At 46.9% G+C, this 24,867-nt stretch overlaps 1 protein-coding gene across 1 annotated transcript in view; it reads right to left on the reverse strand.

The window, feature by feature from the left end:
* The window catches only part of SNAPC3 (small nuclear RNA activating complex polypeptide 3), a 39,627-nt gene that overhangs the window by 13,065 nt on the left and 1,695 nt on the right, over positions 1–24,867 (reverse strand). The window contains exons 2-3 of the mRNA XM_039544131.1: positions 9,038–9,115; positions 5,923–6,007 (exon numbers count right to left, since the gene is read on the reverse strand). Coding sequence (XP_039400065.1) covers positions 5,923–6,007; positions 9,038–9,115 — 163 coding nt within the window. The remainder of the gene's footprint in view (positions 1–5,922; positions 6,008–9,037; positions 9,116–24,867) is intronic.

Below are 24,867 nucleotides of genomic sequence, written 5' to 3' on the forward strand. Positions count from 1 at the left end.
ACAAAAGGGAGGGGGGGAAGGAGGAGGAGGAGAGAGGGCAGCTGCCAGGGAGCAGGAGGACAGCTGAACTCTCTGCTCGCTGCTGGGCATTCTCCATTCTCTCCAGGAAGGGAAAAGAACTAAGAACTAGAGGGCTGGCTGAGAAGGAATCAGCCCGGCCTTGATTGAGAAGGGTTTTCCCTTTTGCCTCTAGCCTGCCTGTGCCTGGGGACGGACTGGACTGACTGGAGCAGGCAGGGCAGGGGCATTTGTTTTGGTGTGGTGTCAGGTCAGGAGGGACCTGAGTGAGAGTGAATGGCTCCATGGCAAGGGGTGAAGACCGTGAACCGTGAAAAAAAAAAAAAAACGTTTAAATAAAAAAAAAAAAAAAAATTTTTTTTTCTGTGCTGGAGGAGGCTGATGTGCAGCTGACTGGCCCCCAACAAGGCCACCAGCCCAGCCAGCGCACGGGGAGGTGTGCACCACGCCCAGCAGCCAAAGAGCCAGCAACCAGCCGAGCATGAGCCAGGCAGCCCAAGATCAAGCCCCCGACCACGAGGGGGTAGGGAAGGCCCTGACCACGATGACGAGGGGGCAACTGGGACCAGAAGGGCAACTACTGGTATTGGGCAATAGATGAGAGGGAGCAACTACTTGCACAAGGTAGGTCAGATACACATAGAGGGTGGATCTGCGGGGGTGGGTGCTCCTCTTAGACACCTCCTCTTGTGATGATCTGACTCTCGTGGAGAGAAGAGACTATCAAGAACTATCTCAGACCTCTCAGCCGGAGGCCAGCGCCAATCCCCTCCGGCCAAGGCCCCTCTGAGGCCCGGGCCCTGGCGGGCCGGAAGAGGAGAGGAGAGGACGGAAAAAAGGCCGGGAGGGAGGAGGAAGGTGAAGGACTGGGAAAGGGAAGAAGGGGAAGGGGAATGCGGCGGCAGCCAAAAAATGAGGAAGGGGCCTGCCCAATGCGATGTTATACTGGTAGGGAACTTGGCATGCTATGCCTAACTAGCCTAAGGGGGGAGGAGGGCGTAAGTGGGGGGACACGGGGGGGGCCGGGGGTCCTCATCAGTCTGACGGGGGTCACGATACGATCATCACCGGATATCACCGTTCGCCCGGATGCAATTACGCGGTCACAGACTCCAGGCAGTGCAATTACGCTGGTCTCTGGGAGCTGGCCGGGCCGGGGGGGATCTCCCAGGCCCAACCCAAATATCCTGTGTGAGGGCGTGTACATGGGGACTACGGACCGTACCGGAGCGTGGTGCGGTGGCCCTCGCCTTGACGCTGGGAGTCCTGTCCTTAACTCCTTACCTCCTCCCCGGATCGGAAGACTTCCCGGAACCCTGGGGAGGAGGGGGGAAAGAGGAGGGGGGGGGGAGACCTGGGGCCCAGGGGGGAGGCAGATGGGGACCCTCTCCCCGCTCCAGGGGCCCAGCCAGGACGTGTTCTCCCCAGGGAAGCCAGGGAGGGAGGGGGGAGGATGGAGGGGAGGGGGGGCGAGGGAGGGGACCGGTACCTACCGCCGGTACCCCGGGGGAATTGGTGGGGCGGGCGACAGGCCGGAGCCTGGCCAGCCCGCCAGCCGGGCCCCATTTGACCGGGCAGGCCGGGTTCCCCTCCGGGGAAGGGGAGGGGGGAGGGGGAGGAGGCCCAAATGGGACCCAGGGGGGCATACCAGATCAGGCCCATGATCATAACAACCATAACATTTTTAAAAGAGTATTTTACCAGGACGGGTCCCGTGTGGGAGAGAGAGGAGAAGTAGGGAGACGGGGGGTGATTAGAGGAAGAGAAATGATTTAGTCCGTAGAGTAGTCCGGGTCAAGAGCGACATCAAAGTCCGGGTCCGGGTCCGCCGGAAGCACATCAAATGTCATCGCCACCGCCATCGGGCCCAGCTGGGGGTGGATACCTCGGGGCTGGGACCCAGCACAGTTTTTTCCGCAGCCTTTTTTGGGTTGGCCTGGCATTTATGCAGCCACTGGGGCCGTGCATTGTCATGGGCCCCCCGGCCGCCAGGCCCCCCTGGGGCCTGAGCCATGCATGCCCTGCCCCCCTGGTCCTCTAGTGGCCTGGTCCCTCTACCAATCATTGAGATCCTCAGCATGGGGTGAGTATCCAGTAGATGGATTATGCCACCCGACATCAGCCCGCCCCATCGTATGAATACCCCGACCAAGTCCATCCATAGCCAATTCATCCAGATATTCTCCAAGTTAGGAGACCCTGAAAGAGTCCAGATAGATTTGGGACCCAGAGGATGAAGGACTGGGAAGGACTGACAGACCAAGACTCACAAGCGACCCCTTTGTTTCCAGACCCATGAAGGACTTCCGACCCCGCCAGACGAGACCCTTTGTTATGAACCCAATGTTATGTTGGAACGCTTGACAGAGGTGACTGCGAAAACTGGACGCATAAGACTGCGAGCTGTTGTGACCTACTGGCCCTCAGACCCCTCCACTCGTCCATAGTGCGCTGTTATATGGTCGGCACCCCCACTGCATACTGCCCCTGGAGAAAGACTGGACCTGGCTAAAACCCCAGGGAAACATGACCTGGCATGTGAAACATAAAGAAGAGAATGAAAACCCGGGAGACTAGCATGTGAACATGGAGAACAGAGAAGGAGCAACAGCAGACCTACTACAACCACCCTGCAAAAACAGAAGAAGTTCCAGGCCAGAGGGGGTGATGGTGCCACCCCACACGGCAGAGAGCAGCAAGCTACAGCCGGATGAGGAGCCCCATGAGGGCAGTGAGCGGAAGGGAAGAGTTGCATGGGGAGGTCCAAGTTAAGGTCCGAGAGGAAGGAGCAGATCTATCACATAAATCTGCTGGAGAATAGGGAAACCTGAACCCTGGCCAGCGGGAAAGCTGGCTCAGAGGCGCGCAACCTAAATGCTCCAACCCAACCCAGAAGTAACCCCCAGGACCCCCAACCCAGGTCAGCCACGCCAGGTGCGCGCGGTGAACGAACGCCCGGTCGAACCTCCGGAGAAGAACGGTCGATCATCATCACAGGCACCATCACATCTTCACAGAAGCCAGTGAAGGTGCGCCCTGAAGATCCGGAAGATCAAAAGAACCGGGAGGAGGAGCAAAGAGAGCCATACCGGATCCCGGAGGCCAAAAGAGAGGAAATTCGGAAAGAGGTCGTGGTCCCGTTCAGTGGGAGGGCCCAAGAGCAGGCATCACAGTATGAGACTCAGTGCATCCTGTCTGGGTGCCAAAGGGAGACGGCAGGTTACCATTCTGCAGCGACTTCCGCAAGCTGAACCGCAAGCTGAACGAGGTATCCCTCCCCTGGCCCACCGCTGATCCTCTGCTATCTTACCAATAGAAGACAGACGAGGACCCGGTTCCCTTCTTGCAACTAGAAAGGACTAAGGGCTATTGGCAGATCTCTTTTAATCTTCTCACGGAGCGATGATGGGATTTTGCCGCTGGATTCCACTATGTCGCTGCTGCCTGTTCCTTGCTGATTATCTCATCCCCGGACCCAAGCGATGGCTGAATGAGATACGGGAAGACCGAGGGATAGGGAGAGGCTTGCTGCCGAGGCAGATGATGTCACCCTGAGAAGGGTTCTCTGGAAGCTGAACGGGAAGGGTAGAGGCTGTGGGGTTGGCTGGGGAGCAGTGTGACCGGACCAGGTGCCATATTCGATCGGGCCAGCCGGAAGAAGCACAGGTCCGGCGTTCCTGGGACTGGAGCAGCCCCTGCTCTCAAGTCTACAGGCCCCACTTCATTACCACGCATACCCCACCAGAAGCCCCCGGACCCCAGCTGGGAAGGCTCGGGCCTGCGGCCGCGCGATCTGGCCGCACGGCACCAGCCCTCTGCCGGCTGCTGCACCACTGGCTGCCCCAGGACTGACGCGCCCCCATCCTACAGGCGGACGCCGGGGCGTAGCCTGCCAGGGCTGCCCGAAGCCAGCCCTGGCCGGGTCGCCCCGAGCCCACCTCAGAGGCTCTCTACCTGAGTACGCCTGTCCTGCCTAGAGGCAGCCAGTAGGAAGGAATGGAGATGAGTAAGGAAGAAAGTATCGCCCTCAGCCTCTAATGTTAGAGAGCCGAACGGCAGTACGCCGGAGGTCACGGACCATGCTGGAATCAATGATGCAGAAGTCAAAGGACAGAGCCTGAGCGAGTGACGAGATTGATGGAGATTCACACCTTCGCCTCGGCCAATGGATGCACACCCACCAGACAAAGAAAGGGCGCGAGTGGCCGATGGATGGTCAACAACCCATGCCAAGGCCTGTCATGGCGGCGCTTAGTGTTGGCAAGCATGGCAAGTGGGAGAGCGGGTGCAGGGGCACATTGTTTTCAATAGGAAAGGGGCAGGGGCAAGTGTTAGCCAGGGGAAAGGAGGCAAATAAAAAGCAGGGGAACTACCTGGAGAGGGAGGGGTAAAACCCAGCTGCCAGGGAAGCCAAAAGCAGGGAACACCTGAGCAGGGAGGAGGTTGGAAAGAAAGGGATCAGGCTGAGCTGGCCCCAGCTGCCTGAGACCTTAGCTGCTCCTGACAAGGGGAAAGAGGGAGGAAGGAGGAGAAAGAGGAAAAGAAGGGCTGAAGGAGAGGGAGCTGGAGGGCTGAATCAGCCCGGCCTTGGGGAGCTTGACTGAGGGTTGGAGAGGGGCAACTAAGCTAGAGCCTGGCTGAAGAAGGCAGAGGCCACCCCAATTTGTTTTTTATTTGTTTCTTATGTATACTACACAATGTTAGCGCGCACACACACAGACACACAGGACAAGGCAAGGGGATGCAGCAGTGTTAAGTGCATGAGGGACACACAGGGCAATTCCTAGCTCTCATAATGTTTGGTGTTTTTCCTTGTATAATCAATTGATTCCAGGAGCTGGAAATTTAGGATAATTTCACCTTTCATTTTAAAAAGTTTGTCCATTATGGTTGTAGATATTTTTGTTTTAAATTAAAGATGAGGTCACGACACCATCCCATGACTCCTGAGCTCTAGGCATTGCCTATAGTGCAGTGGTTCTCAAACTTTTGTACTAGTGACTCCTTTCACATAGCAAGCTTCTGAGTGCTACCCCCTCCCCCCCTTTTAAATATATAAAAAGTGTTTTTAATTTATAACACCATTATAAATGCTGGAGGCAAAGTGGGGTTTGGGGTGGAGGCTGACAGCTCGCAACCCCCCCATGTAATAACCTCATGACTCCCTGAGAGGTCCCGACCCCCAGTTTGAGAACCCCTGCTATAGTGCCTATGCCTTAATCGTATTATGTCTGTACAGCACCCAGCACATTGGGGCTCCCATATAAAACAGTAACCATGTTATCATCATCATCATCATATTATGATAATGCAGGAGTCAGCAACCTTTCAGAAGTGGTGTGCCGAGTCTTCATTTATTCACTTTGATTTAAGGTTTTGCATGCCAGTCATACATTTTAATGTTTTTAGAAGGGCTCTTTCTATAAATCTATAATATATAACTAAACTATTGTTGTGTGTAAAGTAAATAAGGTTTTTTAAATTGTTAAGAAGCGTAATTTAAAATTAAATTAAAATGCAGAGCCCCCTGGACCAGTGGCCAGGACCCGGGCAGTGTGAGTGCCACTAAAAATCAGCTCGCATGCCGCCTTCGGCGCACGTGCCATAGGTTGCCTACCCCTGTGATAATGCTTAGAAGCTTCAGCCAAGTTTGGAATCCCATTGTGTTAGGGACTCTACAAACACAGTGAGAGAGAATCCATGCCCCAAAAGTGTTGCAGTGTGGGCTATCCACTTATAGGAGCATATGTCATCTTAGTCATTGTTTGCAAACTCATAGTACAACAGTGTGAATGATATAGTTGGCTTCACCAGCAAATCAAAAAAGGAAGTCCTTGAGAGCGGCTTTCCTGACAGGGTTCAATTGTCTTGAGAGTCTGGGAGGAAAAGAGGGGAAAATCTTACCATCTCATAAGTAAATGTTTCTTGTCTGCAAGTGCGATCTACAATTATGGTTTCTTCACGCCTCTCCAGGGCCTTCTTTCTAATTCTTGATAGGGTAGAGGGCAACAAGAGAGAGACAAGGCAAAATGGCATTATAAAGCCTGCTGTTTAGAGTAACTAGGTAGATTTTAAATCGACATGGGAACTGCAATGCTGGTTTAAAATGGAACAGCCTAAACACTTCCAGAGAGATGAGGCTGGCCAACTGGTCAATTGACCAGTTGAATAACATCAACTGACCAATCAGTTGACCACCTGTTATTTGACCATGGTCAAATATTGTCAAATATTCCAGAAATAATGTTCTGATGTAGGCAGCAGCCTATCTTTTTTATTACATCATGCTGTCATAAGCCTACATAAATGTCTTGATTACTCACTTGGCTTTATGCTAATGCCACCTGTTCAGAAAAACTAATTGAAAGTTGAGCATCTAGATTGGCTGAAATCTTCTAGAACAAATATTGTATGTATGTATGTTTATCTTTATATATCAAACCATCAACGTATTTGGCAGTTTACAAAGAACATTAAATAGGTTAAGATCCAGGGTGGAAGCCTGGAAGGGACTTACGCGTTGCAATGCTGAGCATTACAGTACCTAACTTTCAAACACCTGGAAAATCAAAAGACCAACACTGCAGTCCACAAGGCCAAGTACCTAGGCTCCCTATACTAACTGCCTAACATATTTCCTGAACCAGTGAATTAGTTAGGCAGCTGCCTCGTTCCACGCAAAACAGCTGGAGGAAGAAGAGGTCGTGCCCACCCTATAACTTTTAGCCCAGTGGTTAGAGCATTCACTTGGGATGCAAGAGACCCAGATTCAATTTCCCCCCCTCTGCTATAGGGAGAGAAAGGATTTGAATAGAGGTCTCACATCTCTTAAGATGCTTTAACCACTGGGCTATAGAATATTCTGATGTCGAGGCACTCTTAGTCTCCTCTGTTGAAACTGTTCCACTGTGGATAAATAATGAAAGAATGACTGGAGCAGGGGGACTGGATGCCAGGTCTCTCACGTCCCAGGTGGGTGCCCTAACCATTGGGCTACAGGGTCACTCTGTCTCTCAGTTATAGAAATCCAAACTACTTCTGTTCAGTCTCATTTAAACAAGAATATAAAGGGAAGTGTAAAATAAAAAGAAGTATAACAAATTCCTTTCAAAGCATACTGTAAATCCCTTCCTAGAAGAAACTACAAATCTCAGGTACGGCATAATACTGTTGCCCTGCAATGTTCCAGCTGGAAGTAGAAAATGATGGAATCTGGTATTTTCTTTGATGCAATCCTATTTATTTCCAAGGAATGTACAAAGTTGCGTGTCTGAAATCAGGAGGAACCAAGAACAAATGAAGCAGTCTCTTAGCGTACAGCCCCAAACCTCAACACTAGACCCAAAAGCTGTCTCTAGCTTTTTCCAGGTCACACTGTGCTTATAGGCTGCTGGTTGGCTTGTTTTTAACCTCCATCCACCAGGCCCACTCTCTGATCTGTGTCTTTTGCCTTCGCTCATGCACCCCTCAGCAAAACCACTCAGTCCAAAGCTTCTGGGTGGGTTCACAACCCCCTTTTGTTTTACTTGGTGGATTTCTGATTAACTCAGTCTCTCTGTTATGTTAATTGAAGGATGCATTCACATCCAATCTCAAAGAGGTATTAACAACACATAAGGTTTCACCCAGCTCATAACAATATTAAATATACGTGTTCACATAGTTAATATTAACACACATTAAATTTTCATTATATGTGCATGTCTATTTACCTGCAGGCTTTTCCACATGTGTTATTTTCAGTAGCAAGACCCCCCAACACTAATTCTAACTTTAAGCCACAGATCGCATTTTCTTTTTTCTAGACAGGAAAAAAGAACGTCAAGTACCATCAATGAATCAAGGCGTGTGTTGGCCAAGTGTGGGATAATTTAATCAAGGTTTAAAGTGGACCAGAAGTGCTGGGTTTGTTACTACCACATGATGGCATTTTAGCAATTTAGGGCTCAGAGTGTTGTGATCTGGTTACAACCTAGGAACTGCTTCTTTGGACATAGCAACATAACCATCCTATCACCAGGGATCAGCATGCCTCAGACCCACCGCATACTTTGGGGAAAATCTCTCTCCCACCTTTGTGTCAGGTCCACTTCATTATTCATATTTAACTTCTTGTTTCCTGAGCATTTGATGTTCCTAAAATCTCATGCTTCAGGGCTTCAGCTGGTCACCTGCGGGAGTCAGAAAGGGACTGATTACCCCTCGACCCCCACAGTAGGTGTGGTTGGTTTGTTTTTTTGTCTCTATAGAATTAGAGATGGCCACAGTTGTCGATGGAACCCTGGATGGAATAAGCCAGTACTCTGAGGTGGTATTGAGGATTTTCTCTTCGGTGCTTGGTTGGCTGGCTCTTGCTCACACACTCAGGCTCTAACTGGTGAGACTGGCAATGACCTTGGGGTTTTTTTTGCCTTCCTCTGCAGGGTGGGGTGTATATCTCTTGACAAGCTCACCTGGGAATAGCTCATTTAATTCCCTGTCATTGAAGGGCCCTCAGGCAATGTCAGACCTCAGTCCCCCTGTTCTGTTTAAGGCACACAATAATTTAGCCTCCCGAGGCCTATAATATTTTGGTCTAATTTTAGCGGTTAAGTTTAGTATGTGGTTGCTGGGTGGTGTTGATGGCCTGTGATTTGCAGAAAGTCAGTCTACATATTGTGGTGGTCCTTTCTGGCCTCATACTCTAAGCATCTCAAAGTCCAAAAGCATCTGGTGTTAAAGCTCAGCAGCCATATCAGAATCTCGTGTACTATAACTGATAGTCTTTATTAAATGAGATCCTTCAATGCAGATGGCATGAAAAATCTCTATTTTTTTGCTCCAGAATTTATTGAAGCACATAAAGCAGTGAGTTGGTGCAACCTACGCTCCCCAAAGATGGTTTCCAGATCTTTAATGTATTACTAGAAACTGCCCAGCAAATATACCATTGCCTGAATGACACACACATGATGGTACTATAGCAGTTAAAGAATTTATCTTATCCAGGTTCTGATAATGGCATCAAAATCCAACATACCGAAGAGTTACTAGGCTGCTGTCTTCAGAAATAATCTCTGGATCTTCTTCTTTATCAGGGGACTTTAACATGTCAATACTGAAAATAAGAACAGCTGTTATATATTTTTTCATTCTTCTTTCATAATTAAAAATCAATTAAGCTATTCAACAAAATATATACAGGCAGTCCTCGACTTTATGACGTTCAGCTTACGACAAACGGCACTAACGGTGTTTCTGAATTGACACCCTGATTCAACTTACAACAATTGGTTTTGACTTTACGATGCTCGGTCCCGCAATGGAGTGAATTGCAGTTCTGAGTTACGACGTTTCGACTTACAAAGCAATTTTAAGGAGCCAATCGTGTCGTAAATCTGAGGACTGCCTGTATAGACAAAACACCAGGAAACAGATATTTATATTGTAAAGACCTAAATGAACAGCTAAAACAGAGTAAAAGGATGGTTTATGGTCAAGACACAGGACTGGAAGCCAAGAAATTTGGGATCTGCACCTCGCTCTGCCACAAACTGTGCATGTAAACCTGGGCAAGTTGTTTAATCTATGCCTCAGTTTCCCAATCTGTAAACTAAGGGATGTACTACTTACCTATTTTACAGGCGTGTTGCAAAGGTAAATGTGTTACTGCTTATGAAGTGTTTTGAGCTCCTGGGAGGAAAAAGGCTACAGAAGTGCAAAGGCTTATTAGTTCATAGTAGTTCCTTAGTATTTGGTTTAGAGTCATGCCTAGCCAAATCAACCAGTTTCCTGCTTTCCTTCTAAGGTTTTGTTGAAATTGGAAGTGAAAATAAATATTCCTTTGGTTTTGTGCCTTTCATCAGAGGAACTCTTAGTGCTTTACACAGGTGATTGAGTCAAGGCCGCTCTGTGAGAGTCAGCTGTAGAATACTGGAAAGACCCTAGTTCTCCTGAACCCCAGGTTAGTCTTCCAAAAGTTTACTAAAATATGAACAGCGTACAAATGATAAAGCTTCCCTGTTTTGAGACAGGAAATCTGTGCAAAAATTTGGACAAGATTAAGTCTTTGTCTACACTGGCAAGTTTCTGTGCAGTAAAGGCGCTTTCTGCAATGAAACTCCCCAAGTGTACACACTGCGAAACCACTTTGTGCACAGAAACTGCGCAGTTGCAATGCTATTTAAAAAAAAAAAACACCCCAACAAGAGGTGTACAGCTTTCTGCGCCGGGGCTACAGCACCGTGGTGCCAGTATGGACACCCTGGTCAATTACAGTGCTGCGATTGGCCTCCAGGAGACATCCCACAATGCCTGTTTTCACCTCTCTGGTCATCGGTTTGAAGTCTACTGCTCTGCTCTCAGGTGACCAACTGTCAGCACCAACCTTTAAATTCCTTGGGAATTTTGAAATCCTCTTCCTGTTTGCTCAGCAACGCGTGCAGTGGTCTCAGCGCATTTTTCCAGGTGACCATGGCTGCTTCGCGCACCAGGTGATCCCCTGCTTAGAGCAATGCCGAGCTGCTGGACCTCATCAGCATGTAGGGAGAGAGGGCTGTCCAGTCCCAGCTGTAGCAATTATGATACCTACGGACAGATTTCACAATGCACGACAGAGACACTGCAGTGCAAGGTCAAAGTGAAGGAACCGTGGAATGCCCACCACAAGGTGCGGGAGGCAAACCGCCACTCCAGTGCCGCACCCATGAGCTGCTGGTTCTACAAAGAGCTGGACACGATACTTGGTGGCAACCTCACCTCCACTGCAAAGGGCCCCGTGGATACTTTGGGGGCTTGCGTGCCAGTTGAGATTGGACCGAGCCAGGAGGAGGAAATCTTGGACGGGATGTGGAGGGGGACCCAGAGGCAGAGGACCACTTGGAGGTCAGAGATGCATGCAGCCAGGAGCTCTTCTCCACCCTGGAAGCAGCTAGCCAGTCACAGCAGTTGGAGCTTGGCGAACCGCAAACAGGACAGGAGGCCCCTGGTAAGTGACTCTGATTTTGGGAATCACTGAAGCAAGTTGTTGGGGGAAGGAGGGTTGCAGAAAGCCAACTTGTTTTCTATGTGCTGAGCTTGTGGGGAGGGATTTGCAGAAGGCAGGCTTGTGTCTGTGTGATGCACGTACCACCACATGCCTAGTTAGAGTGGCGGAACAGGGTATTGATTGACACTCTCACTTCACGGGAATCTGCCTCAGATCTCCACGAAACTCTCATGGAGATACTGGGCAATCCAATCCCGCAGTTTTTTTTGGCAGAGCTGCTTTGTTTCTTGCCCCATTAAGGGTAACTTTCTCATGCTGCTCTGCCGTCACTTGGGGGGGGGGGGGGGGGAACACGCGCGACGGACCATTGCTGCACACAGGCGAGCCACGGAAGTGACACCCTTGGAGAAGACCATCTCCTTGATTCCCTGCTCACCCTCAGCAGCGAGATATCTTCCATAATGAATACAGCCTGTGCAAAATGTGGGAACAGGAATGATTTTTATTCCCCCCCTACAGTGCTAGCTCTCCCCAAGAGCCACATGCCCAGTGCACAGAATTGTCCAGAAACACTGAATTCCCATGCACCTGCAGCTACTCACCATTTTGGGGGACTTGTGGGTCATGCGTGCTTGCCTGGGGTCAGCCAGTTAGTGATAGGTATGTGAATAGTGGTTGTGTTTTAAAACACTGATACAGTGGTCTGTGTGTTGCAAACAATATTGCTTCTGTAAAATGTTGCATTTAGCTTCACAGATATGGCTTTGGGAGCCCAGCCTCCCACTGTTATCGCCAGCTGAACGGCTGCACAGGATTAGAAAGCGGCCACGAAAAAGTAGAGAGGATCTTCTCCATGTCATGCTGCAGTCCGTGGCAGAAAAACAAGAAATGAATGAGAAGTGGGACAGCGAGCAGAGGGAACGAAAGGAGAACATGGTGCATGGAACGGAGAACAAAGGAGAACACCCGGAGCCTCAGCGCCTCGCCCGACAGCTGCAGCGTGTCCCCGGCGGGGCCTGAGCTCCCTCCCGCTCAGAGCCGCGTGGGGAGGGGGCGGGGCTGGGAGCTCCACGCCGAGCGGAGGTAGCTGAGCTCAGCCCGGAGCTCACAGCCCCGCCCCCTCACCACGCAGCTCTGAGGGGGCGGGGCTCAGGGGCCCCACCAGAGACGCGCCACTTGATGTGCTAGGGGTCGGTTCACGGCCCGGTTCCTAACAGGCCGCGGACCGGTACCGGTCTGCGGCCCGGGGGTTGGGGACCCCTGCTCAACACCCATCCCTCTGCAGTTTAGCCCTGCTGAAGTACAGTACCCACTGCACTGTACTCCAAAGGAGAAGGTTGCATATGATACCTGGACATACACAAATCTTTAATCGTCCTGGGACCTCACCGCCTCCTGGGACCCTCCCTTCCCCCATCCCCCTCAGTGCTGCTGTATTTTTTGTCTCTCCCCTCTGGTTGTTGTTTTTTAATAAAAACTGTTTTGGTTTGAAAGCAATCTTTATTCTATTAACTGAAAGGAAAGAAAGCCCTGCAAAGCAACAGACAATTTTCTTAAACCTTCACAGTGCATCATCTGCACCAATCACAATCACCTAGCATTACATGCACTGCACTCCCAAGCATAGCAACAAATACTAGTGTCTTTCAGCTTCAAATTGCTGCCTCAGGGCATCCCTGATCCTTATGACCCTGCACTGCTCTAACAGCCCTGGTCTCTAGCTGTTCAAATTCAGTGTCCAGGCTGAGCCCTGAGTGAAGCTTTCACCCTTCCCTTCACAAATATTATGGAGCGTACAGCACGCAGCTATAAGCATAGGAATATAGTAATTGGCAAGGTCCAGCCTTTAAACGGCCAAAAGCACACTCAACAGTCATTATGCACTTGCTCAGCCTATTGTTGAACCGTTCCTTGCTGCTGTCAAGGTTCCCCGTGTATGGCTTCATAAGCCACGGCATTAAGGGGTAGGCAGGGTCTCCCAGGATCACAATGGGCATTTCGACTTCCCCTACGGTGATCTTCTGGTCTGGGAAGAAAGTTCCTGCTTGCATCTTTCTGAACAGGCCAGTGTTCCAAAAGATGCAAGCGTCATGCACCTTTCCGGACCAGTCCGTGTTAATGTCCGTGAAACGTCCACGGTGATCCACAGGCGCCTGGAAAACCATTGAGAAATACCCCTTCTGATTAATGTACTCATTGGCTAGGTGGTCTGGTGCCAGAATTGGAATGTGTGCGCCATCTATCGCCCCTCCGCAATTAGGGAAGCCCATTTGTGCAAAGCCATCCATGTCACGCACGTTGCCCAGAGTCACGGTCTTTCGCAGCAGGATGCGATTAATGGCCCTGCACACTTCTGTCAACACAAGTCCAATGGTAGACTTTCCCCACTCCGAGCTGGTTAGCGACTGTTGGCTACTGCAGACTGCTACCAACTTTCCACAGTGTAATCGCCAAGCGCTTCTCCAATGACATGGCAGCTCTCATTCTCATGTCCTTGCACTGCATAGCTAGGGCGAGCTCATCACACAAGCCCATGAAAGTGGCTTTCCTCATCTGAAAGTTCTGCAACCACTGCTTGTGATCCCAGATGTGCATGACGATGTGATCCCACCACTCACTGCTTGTTTCCTGAGCCCAAAAGCAGTGTGCCACTGTTGTCAGCACCTCCGTGAATGCTACAAGCACTCTCATGTCGTAGCTACTACATGTGGCGAGATCAATGTCAGACACCTCTTGCCTTTGCAGTTTAAGGAATAACTCCTCCACCTCTCACGTGTTAGTGAGAGCGAGCAGCATATTGGTCATCAGTTCGGGATCCATTCTTGCAGACAGAAGAGGCAGAGCGTGCAATACACAAACCGTTGAGAGTTGGTGCCAAATGCAGACGGAAGCACAGGGATTGCTGGGATGGGAAGCAATGCATCACGGGGCTTTGGGACAGGACCCAGTATGCCTGGCAACCCCCTCCGCCTTCCCAATAGTTAGTGGCAGAAGAGGAAGAGATGCTCTGTGGGATAGCTGCCCAGAGTACACCATTCCGAATACAGATGCAAGTGCCGAACACACTATTGTGCAGGCAGCTGAAAGCGTGAACACACAACAGCGGTTTCCCTTCAGCGCTCTCCGAGTGGCAATGTAACTGCTGGCGAAGAAACTCTGCCAGCGCAGACATACCCTAAGGCTAATAAGCAGTGAAGATAAGGATTTTGCACACTCTTCTGAATAAAGATCGCTCTGAAAGTTTGCCTTTCAAAATGTTTAAGTGCTCAAGCACTTGCAGGTGTAAGATACTTGTAGGAATTGTCTGGTGGCTTCACCATTGCCATTATTATTAGTTAAAAGCATTACACTTTATAGTCTCTTAGTTAATAAGAGTCTTTTATGCTCAGGAACTATTCCTGTCCTGCTCAGGTTGACAAATGGAGGAGCATGTGGCTCTCTAGCCAAACAACAGGTACAGTAGTCACCGTGCAAGTTTCCCTATACTGTTAGAATGCCTCAAACTTGACTAGGAGCGGTCATCTCTAAGAGGGAAAAAGTAATTCAGTTCTCAATACCATTCAATCTTTGGTGCCTCTGCAAAAACTGGCAATAATTGGTCTAGTCTATACACCTTGTCCTAAAAATTTCCCACTCACCGCAGGTGCTAGCCACAAGTGGCTATTGGAAATGCAACCACCAGGTGCATTGATCTGCTCCATGCATACCATGAGACACAACATGGTAGTTAAAATACCGACAGCCACTTGACCACAGTTTTCCCACCTTTGCTACAGTGATGGAACTACATCTGTGGTAGAAAAGGGAGTACATTTAAAAAAAAAAAGGCTAGTGTAGACACAGCAAAGGAGGACAATTATTATGGGCGGTTTCTTTTGATTGGCACAACGTTTTACATAGGCCAATGAACAACTGTCTTACAGCAAAGGCTCTCTGTCACTACTAATCTGGATCAGATTTGATCAGATTTGATCCAGTATCTTAGAAGTGAAAGGCTCCATATTGACTTACTGACCTCCATGCTATCCAGTCCTCCAGGACTGAGACTCTGCTAGATTAAGGATGTTATTTGTTATTTTGTTTGCTGTGTGTGAAGTCTGCTGAGTTCAGCATGCATGATCCTAAAATTATAGAAAGTATCTGTGAGATGTTATATAATACAGCACTCTCCTTGTTTGTTCAAGGGCTAAGGCATGAGACTCAAAGTGAAACTGACCGTTAATGGATTGTAACATAAAATAAAATAAAAAATTGGAATTTACTGGTCTAGTTTTTTTGTACAAACTGACAAAAATGAAGAACTGAGTTATTAACCACAGAGAAAAATCATACATTAAAGTCTTTATGGTATCCCTTTAAACTTCAGAGTGCATGTTATTTATGCTAGCAAAGCCTCTATTTAATGGAGTAGCACTGGCTGTAAGCTTTTAGTCAGTGCTGGCTGCAACATCAGACTTGCTTCTTCCTGCTACAATACATTTTGACAAACCCAGCTGTTAGGAAGAGATTAACTACTAACGATACACAACAAAGAAATCCAATTGTTATCAAACATGAAGACTCTTGTGTAGAAACATCTTTCCATAGAAGTAAACTTTGGTTCTGGTCAGATGCCTTAATTGTAATAACCCAGTTCATGGTGTTTTATATTAATTTGAGATGATTTTGGTTTACTTCACCATAGGTAACAAATTCTCGTGAGGTTCTTATAATCCATCAATATGGCAATAGCTTTAAGACAGGGGGATTCATTTACTAGCATCTTTTGAAAAGAAAAGTTCAGTGATTAGTTATAATGTCTTGGAATAAGACTGGGATTCAGTCTCTCAATCTGTTCCCTGGTTCCCACCTTGCTTGCAGCTATATTGGCTCTATACCTGATGCAGATTACTTCCCCCTCAGCACCAACTCACCTGTATCAGCTAGCGCAGTGGTTCTCAAACTGTGGGTTGCAACCCTGTTTTAATGGGGTCGCCAGGGCTGGCTTAGACTTGCTAGGGCTCAGGGCTGAAGCCGGAGCCCCACCGCCCAGGGACCAAGCTCCACTGCCCAGGGCCCAAGCCGAAGCCTGAGGACTTTAGCCCTGGGCAGAGGGTTTCAGTTATAGGCCCCTTGCCTGGGCTTCGGCTCTCTCGGGCGGCGCAGCTCAGGTTTCAGTCTCCCATCCTGGGGTCATGTCGTAGTTTTTGTTGTCAGAAGGGGGCGCGGTGTAATGAAGTCTGAGAACCCCTGAGCTAGCGTGTTGGAAAGGGGACCGAGTCATAACTGTATCCCCTCCTCACCTACTTGCACAGGAGCGAGGAATAAGTGGCCCCACAGAAGTGGCTCCCCAGCTCCTCTACACAGACTGGTGATATGGATCAAAGGACACTTGAATGGGTGAGTAAGGCTGCTCACAATTAAGCCTTTAGGTAGCTGGTAAATCTATATTAAAAATACTTAAGACAGTTTTCTGGTCAGTACTCAGTATTTCCACTTAATGAATAGCAGCTGGATCTCTCTGAAAGCTGCCATTTTGCTAATTCTTCCTCAGAATGCACTTTTTAGAGGGAATAGCTAGCGCTACAGGAGAGTATCTGAATAAAAATAAATGTTTGCAATTGCTGAAAGCTAAAAGATTTTTTAAATTTCCCTTCCCACAACCAATATCCTCTCCCCTCCCTTCAAAGAGTTTATCTTGCAACTTTGAAAGTCTCCAGTTTCCCATTCACTCCAATAAGGAGAATACATCTAACATGTATATCACATCTTTTATCCTGACTATCCAAGAGTTCTACTCCAGAAATAAAGCGATATTCACCCACACTCCCCACATAAGAGATGGGAGATATCTACATGCCAAACTGCAGAGCCATGAGAAAATGTATTCGTCAGGCCCTTTTGACTGTTCCATCTGCACACTGCCCACTAATCCACTTCCCTGTGGAGATGTCTAACATTCCAAACCCCTGAGCAGCTTCAAACAGATGCCATTTAAAATATCCTGCCACGTAAATTGCTTCTCTCTTTCCCCCATGAACACAGAACCAGACCAAGAGAAGCAACAGTCGGTCCTAGACCAGCGACAGGTTATTTATTATATGTATTACCGTAGCATCTAGGAACCCTAGTCACAGCCCAAGACTCCATTGTGCTAGGCACTGTACAAACGCAGAACAAAAAGATATGTCTAAGGAGCTTACAATCTAAATGCAAGACAAAAGACAACAGATGGATACGGACAGATGGGGGAGCACAAGTAAACGATGAGACAGTATTGGTCAGCATAACAGGCAGTAGTCTCAGCACCTCAGCAGCCTAACAAGTGTCAAGGTTTTAGTAGGTGTTGCAGCAAAGATAAGTTTTCCTATCCATATCGCGCAAAATGTTGGGCGCCTGCAAGTCTTTGTCAGTTAGGAACTTCACGATTAACTGCACTGCCCTCTGCGATGTCTTCATGACAGTTAACAGAGCATAGGAGAGCAGTGCAGGATCCATCCCTTCTCACAAAGATGCCAGGGTGTACAACAATGAAGAGCCATTGAAAAAAAATGCCACAAAAGAAAGCCGGAAGCCCATGGAGTGCTGGGACAGAAAGCGATGCATCACGGAACAGAGCCCGGTCCCAAAATGCACCACGATCTGCTACACCTTCCCACAACCCTTAGCAACAGGACAACCTATTTCTATTATGTCAACTTTTGGGTGTCGACATCACTTATTTCGACACAAATTGGTAGTGTAGACATGGCCTTAAAGAGGGATTTGAAGTGAGATAGCTCTTCAGATATTTACAGGATATGCCTCCCAAACATATGGGGCAGCATGGGGAAAAAACATGAGGTGCTTGTTTAAAAAAATTAACAAGAGAGCAATGGAGGCTGGCACCCTAGGCCAATTGGAGGCCAGAACCAACAGCTCAATAGTGAACGTGATAGGATAGCTGGGGTGGGGATAAGCCATGAATGGTCTCGAAAGTGAATATAAGCAGCTTATGCTTACAACAGAGATGGGGGAGATAATGGAGGGATGCAGGTAGTGGAGGGATGCAAAGAGAGGTAGGTGACACAGTCAGAGCAGCTGACTAGGAAAATTACCTTTGGAGAAACAATCTGAATGGATATGAGAAGGACAAGATGGCATTTGTCAAGGCCAGATAGAGGAATATTGCAGAAATCAAAATGAGAGCCTAGATGAGAGTTTTATCTGTGTGGATAGATAGGAAAGGCCATATCTTGGAAATATTATACAGAAAGAATTGGCAAGATTTAGAACAGGTCTACTTATACAGCGCTGCAGCACATCTGGTGAAAATGAAGAAGAGATCTCCCGTTGGCATAACAAAACCATCTCAACAAATGGCAGAAGCTATGTCAGCAGAAGAAGCTCTCCTGCTGACACAGTGCTATGCACACACACGCTTATGTCGGGGTAGCTTATGTCACTCAGGGGGGTGGTTTTTTCACACCCCTGAGTGGCATAATTTATGCCAACAAACTGTAGTGTAGACTTAGCCTGAATGGGAAGGCCCAGAGAGAGGTCCAAGTCAAAGATGATGCTCAAATTATGGACCTGAGTGACAGGCAGAATGGTGGTATTATCCTCACTAATTTAGAAAGGAGGTAACGGGGAGGGTTTAGGAAGGAAGATTAGAAGTGCTTCTTTAGCCATGGTGAGCTTGAGTGACAGCTAGACACTCACAAAGAGATGTCAGACAAAAGGCTGAGATTTTAATTTGGACAGAAGAGGACAAGTCTGGAATAGAAAGGTAGATCTGGAAACTATCATCTTGGAGATGAACTTGTGTTCATGGATGAGATCTCCCTCTACACCTTATCTCTGGGCAAAGAGACAAGGACTAAGGACAGAACGCTGTGGAACCCGCCACAGAAAGCTGGAAGGGAGGCAGAATGAGGAAGAGTCACTGAAGGACATTGTGAAGAAGCAATTAGAGAGGTCAGAGGAGAACCAGAAGAGAACAGAGTTATAGAAGCCAAGGTAGGATAAGATTTAAAGAAGAGCATGGCCAACTGTGTCAAAGGATACTGACACAGAAGCATCATAACATAAGAAAGCCAGGAACACTAATTTTCTAAAGGGGTGATGCTTTCGTTTCTAGATCTAGTAGTCTGAGACATATCAGATATTATAATTGCATCACTTTCCATGGAAGTCACATTTTTAGATGTTTTTGATTTCTTTAGTCAATTTCCCTCTCCCGCAAGGGCCCATACAGTTGGGATCAAATTTGTCCGTATATAACTTCATTAAAGTCAGTGGAGTCACACAGGAATAATTAGGCCCATGATATCGTGGGAGCCTGGATTTATTTGAGTAGAGTATATAATCAAGTAGTATCTAACATTTAAAACCTTGAAATATTTCTGAAAACAAGTTTTTCTGTATAGTTTGTGTCATATGCAGAGGTGTAACTCACTCTGCCATTTGCAAAAAAGATGGACATCCTATACTGATGCTGGACAAACACGTGCATGCAGAGCTACCTCACACATGGGAGTGCAACAGCCAGCTGGTTCACAGCACACTAATGATCCTTGCAGAGAAATATTCTAGCGGAAGAAAACAGGACAAACTGTTTTACAAACAGTGCCATGAGCTCTTCAACACCAGTGCAAAACAAACAGTTGACAGTCTCATCTGAAAGACAATGCAGCGATCTACATGGAATTGTGGTGATTTGTGGAATCAGTTTGCACAATGAGAATTCATAAGTTGATCTTGTGAAGTGGTTATGAAAACTGTTGTATCAGAATGCCTCTATGTCTACATATAGCCACTTTTGCAGACAAGACTGTAAATAGATCTCTCCCAGATTAGATAAAATGGAGAAAGATTAATCTTAACGACTGTACTTTGATCAAACAATGAGTATGTTAAAGAGGTTGGCTGAAACTAGTTTCTCCAACTTCCCTGGGGGCAAGGGAAGTGGAGAATGTGGGGAAAAAAATCACTTGAAGGAAAAAAAAAGGAACAGGCATTATCCCGTTGGGACAGGACAAGCAGCTCTATAGGATTCTGGAGAGAGAAAGGGCACAGACCAGCCATGGTCAGAATAGCTGGCTAGAGAGGTTCCCTAACTGAAAGACAAGTCATGCACTCCAGCAGAAAGGACTCCCCCTAGCCCCAGAGGACTCTGACCCAGTCCAAAGAATGCTCAGAAGTGGTGAGACAGGGAAATGCATGTAGGATTTATTATTTTTGTACAGATCTGTGTATTTGTGCAATGGTAAGCACAGAGCAATGGTGGTTCAGAATCCTGTGCAGTCTGTCTGTGATTTGTGTTACACTTAACACATGCCCTTGAAGAGTCACCTGTGGAGTGGACCCAGAACACCCACACAGCTGGAGTTCTGGGACAGCTCGTATTTAACCTTTGTTCGGAGTCTGGGGATTTGGTATCCAGCTCTCAAAGGGGAGTGCTAAACAGAGGGTCTGTGCCCCAAGACGGGGTAGTGCTTGGACTCTGTTCAGATGCTGGAGTCTTAAAACACCCAGCGATTCAGACTGCTGTGAGTGCATCTAGCCACTAAGTGCCCAAGAGGAGGCATTTGACTAGGTCTGTGACAGGAATTTAATTGCTCTCCTCTGGAAAGATACTCTAGAGCTGTATAAATAATATTAGGGATAAAGAGCTGAGTCAAACTTGCACAAAGTTGGACTTGCGGTCCCTGAAAATAGAAGACCACTAAGCTATCCCTTCACTGTGGCCTTACTTACATTGGATGACCACAGCGGCAAACTCCGCTTGTTAAATTTTTAAGTTATTTAGAACATTTTAATATTTTAGCAGATTTATTCCTTGTAATTGGATACAAATATATTACCCTTTATATTACATATTTTTTTCTTCAAGACAGTACTTTTATCACCTTTGAGACACTAATACTAATGACACTAAGTACTAACACTTTAAGACACTAATACTTGCTTAATACAGCTTTATAACACATGCCTGGAGATACTTACAACTACACCTCCTAACAAAACAAGAAGGTTAATTGGGGTGCAGTGAAATAAGGTACCTGCAGCCGCACCTCGCCTGACCTACCTAAAATCCACACTGATCTTTGAGTCTAAGCCTGCTGTACACTTACACAATGAATAATTCAGCAGGTGAACTAGAATAATGAAGCTTAGTACTTTCCATCTTCAAAGCACTTGACCAACATTAACTATTTAATCTCTAAATTAATGAATTGATCTCTTAACACTTAGAGATTTGAACCTAGCCACCTAAGTACGATAACAATGGTTATCTAAGCAAACAATAATTGCCGATGACATCTGTAGGATAAGTATAGCTTTTTATACAATATATATAATTTCTAATCCAGGAAAAACTGAAGGATCTATAAAAATCAGTCCCACATACAACCTGATAAGATTAGTAGGTAGGCAAGTGAAAGTTGACTAATATACAAATCAAAACCAGATACATGCATGGAAACCGGATACCCCAATTTGTCTGCTTTGGTAGGTCTTTTAAGAGATTTAATATAGGCATAGATGCTAGAACATGCACCAAGTTAAATATTATTCCATTGTTTCTTAATGTCAGATAATTTGATAAGGTAGATTGTCAAGAATAGACATTTAACCATGTAATGTATTTTAACAGGATTTAACTATGGAAATTATAAAGTTGTACCTATGAATTTTTTTTTTATAAAGTTCCTTCAGCCCATCATAAACAGGCTTCTTTCATTATCTTTTTTGTTGCTATTTAAAGGAGGTGTGGGAGGAGTTTTTGTCCCTCTTTCCCTCACACACTAGTCTAATGGGGCATAAATTCATCTTTTCATTGAAATCACTGTTTCATTTATGAGAACAGTAATTGTAGATAAAACTGAAAGTGATTACATCTGCTTCAAGCAGAAGTCCTGTGAAGTCAGGGTGACAACAGGGATGAAATGTGGCCTGTTGCTTCTAATACAGACTGAAGGATGCATTCAAGTTGTCACCTCATCCCAAAGAAAGAAGGACAGAAAAAATACAAGGGAAGGAATTGAAAGTAATCAGAGGCAGTCTTATGGGTTGGGAAGGCCTAGATCACGTGAGATTCAGAAAACTAGGGCTATTTAGTTTGAGAGGAGAACAACCACATGAGATATTAGGGAGCCAATTTGCAGCAGTGCCAGACCATTCCTGGGTATGCACGCCTGCCTTCCTTCTGCCACAGGAATCAATAGGCTGCTGTCAGGTGACTTGTTCTCTACCCTTGACAGCTGCTGCCTGCCCCATGTTTTCTCCCACTCCTTTCTCCTAGATGGCATTACAGTTCACAGCTCTTTGCAGTGCACAAGACAACATGAAGGGAGTGCTGTTCTGTAACATTGGGGGGGGGACAACACATGGGGCAACACTGCAGGGGGGAAAGAAAATAAAGGAGGAGAGATCTGCAGGAGGAAAACTCAACACATAGAAGATACAGAGAAAAACAAGTAGAACCTGAAGGATGCTGAAAAATTAAAAAGCCCATGGAACTTGTTACCAAGGATATGGCTTCTCCCCTGTGGGCGCAGGCTGCAGCTGTTTGTGGTAAACTTTAATGGCGAAGGATACCTGGCTATGCCGGATATGACCATGAGCTTGGGAGGGAGGGAGAAAGGGTCAGGCTCAACAACTCCACCCAATAGCACCTCTCTCTAGAGCAGTGGTTCTTAACCTGTGGCCCAATCATCACAGAGCTGTGGCCCATGTGACATCCTCAAGGTCATGCAGGTAGCACTGGATGTGGCCCACAATGATAAACAGAGGTTGGAGATTCTTATCTTGGGGCACTCTGCATGAAGTTACGCAGTACAACAGCAGTAGTCTTAACTATGTTTTTGTTAAATTGAAGACTTGTTTTACTCCTGTTTTCTCTTTGTTGGTAATAAAGGTGTTTGAATAACATACCTCAAATAAATACTCTGCAAAGCCCAGTGAGATACTTAAAGAAAGAAAATAAAATCTTATCTCTGGATGTCAAGTCTCCTTACTGACCATTCCTGGTCAACCTGACAGCCTCTCCCCAGCCTGCAGAGAACATGCCTCTATCCCTCACCTAACCTGCTTGTCAAGTCCCAATTGTTAGAGTTCATTATCATATCACGGTGAGGTTACATGAACAGCTTCACATAGAAGTGCATGAAGAAGCATGGTCTGGAGCATATAACGTAGCCTTTGTCACCAACACAAGGATTAGCATCTTGTCATTAGCCCCAGCATTCCTGTCTGCAATTCCTCCATTCACAGGCCATTGTGATCTCAGCCTCCATAAATATTTCTTACTGGTCAAAATTTGCATGTCTGTCATTCTTGGCTTTCAGAGTTAAGATAATCTAGTGTAAGGGCATGATCTGTTTCTTTTTTAGTGGTCGTAGAAGTAGCAAGGATGTATCAATTTCCCTTGCTATGAAATATATACTGACAGACTGCAGGCCCTGCATCACAAGCACCTTTCATTTTGACAGATCCCAAAACACATTACAAAATATAAACAGGAACCATTTTCAGCAGCAACCAGGGCACAGCCACTCCTGGGATGAAAAACAGAAGCTATTTGACAGCACAAAGACACACTATCTAGTTAAGGCAGGAAGTGAAGACCTCTGTGTCCAGTTGAAATTACAGAGGATATGTTAGGTAGGCAGAATATGACAAACTGGAATTTGGCCAGGGAGACTCTGCTTCTGTTAAAGTTAACTGCAAGTGCTCAAGACTTACACTGTATGTCTTATCCAGCAGATTACAATTCTAGTAGCACAGTACAACCTAGCACAATGCAGTGACACAGGGTATGTCTATACGGCAAAGAAAAACCCATGGCTGGCCTGTGCCACCCAACTCGGGTTCATGGGGCTGTTTCATAGCTGTGAAAACCTCCAGGCTCAGGCTGGAGCCCAGGCTCTAAGACCTAAGACCTTGTGGCGTGGGAGAGTCCCAGAGCCTGGGCTCCAGCCCAAGCCCAGAAGTCTACACAGCCATCAAATACCCCATCAGCCCAATCCCCACAAGCCTGAGTTGACTGGCACAGGCCAGCCGTGGGTTTCTTTTCTGTGTAGACATAACCTCAGAGGCTGTATCTACACTGGGAAGGCTTACAAAAGAATTCCCTCTGGTTCTGCTAAGTCAGTATTAAAACAAACAGGAGCCCTAACGTAGACAAGGCTCCAGCGGTCTGAGCTCCTTTTCTCTTTTTCAATAGACCTGTGGAAAGCAAAGTCCAATCAAAACAGTCAAAAAATGATTTTAGCACTGAAACCCTATCTACATTAAAGCATCTAGCAGCGCAAGCACTGGTTCAATTCAACTGGTGAGAGAATGGTGGTAATTTTTGGTATATTTTTCCAGCGAAGACAAGTTTGAAGAGCACCACCTACTGAATCACACACACTCCTTCCTGCAGCATCTGAATTATCCTTGCAGGCCTTCCTTCCTCAATAGCTTACTAAGCTCTAATATCTGACACATGGATCTGACACTTAGATTAGTACTTCATAGTTCCCCCCCCCTGTATTCATGGTTACTACTTCCTGTCTTCAAACTGCAACAAGAGATGTTCTTGTCACCCCATTCCAGCAGCTTTTCCTCTGCCAGAACAGCTTTGGCTTTCCACTCAGGCACACATTTTGAAATAAATATTGCAATTAACAAATAAGTTCTGTCATTTCATGACAGTTTTGTTAGCACTGGTTAAATGATGAATAATGTTAAACACTGTGTTCACTATCATGGCGGTGAGTACAGGGGTAATTTTGTATTACAGCTTTATTAGCCTTTATTACTACAGCATGCTGTCCAGAGTATGTGTGCTTTCTTTTTACTTGTAATTATCATGAGCAGTTGGGTGCTGAAGGAAGCTTACCAAGCCAAATGCAATACTTGGGGTAAGGTGGTGC

The sequence above is a fragment of the Mauremys reevesii genome, linkage group 6 (genome assembly GCF_016161935.1).
Source record: "Mauremys reevesii isolate NIE-2019 linkage group 6, ASM1616193v1, whole genome shotgun sequence".
Taxonomy (NCBI): domain Eukaryota; kingdom Metazoa; phylum Chordata; order Testudines; family Geoemydidae; genus Mauremys; species Mauremys reevesii.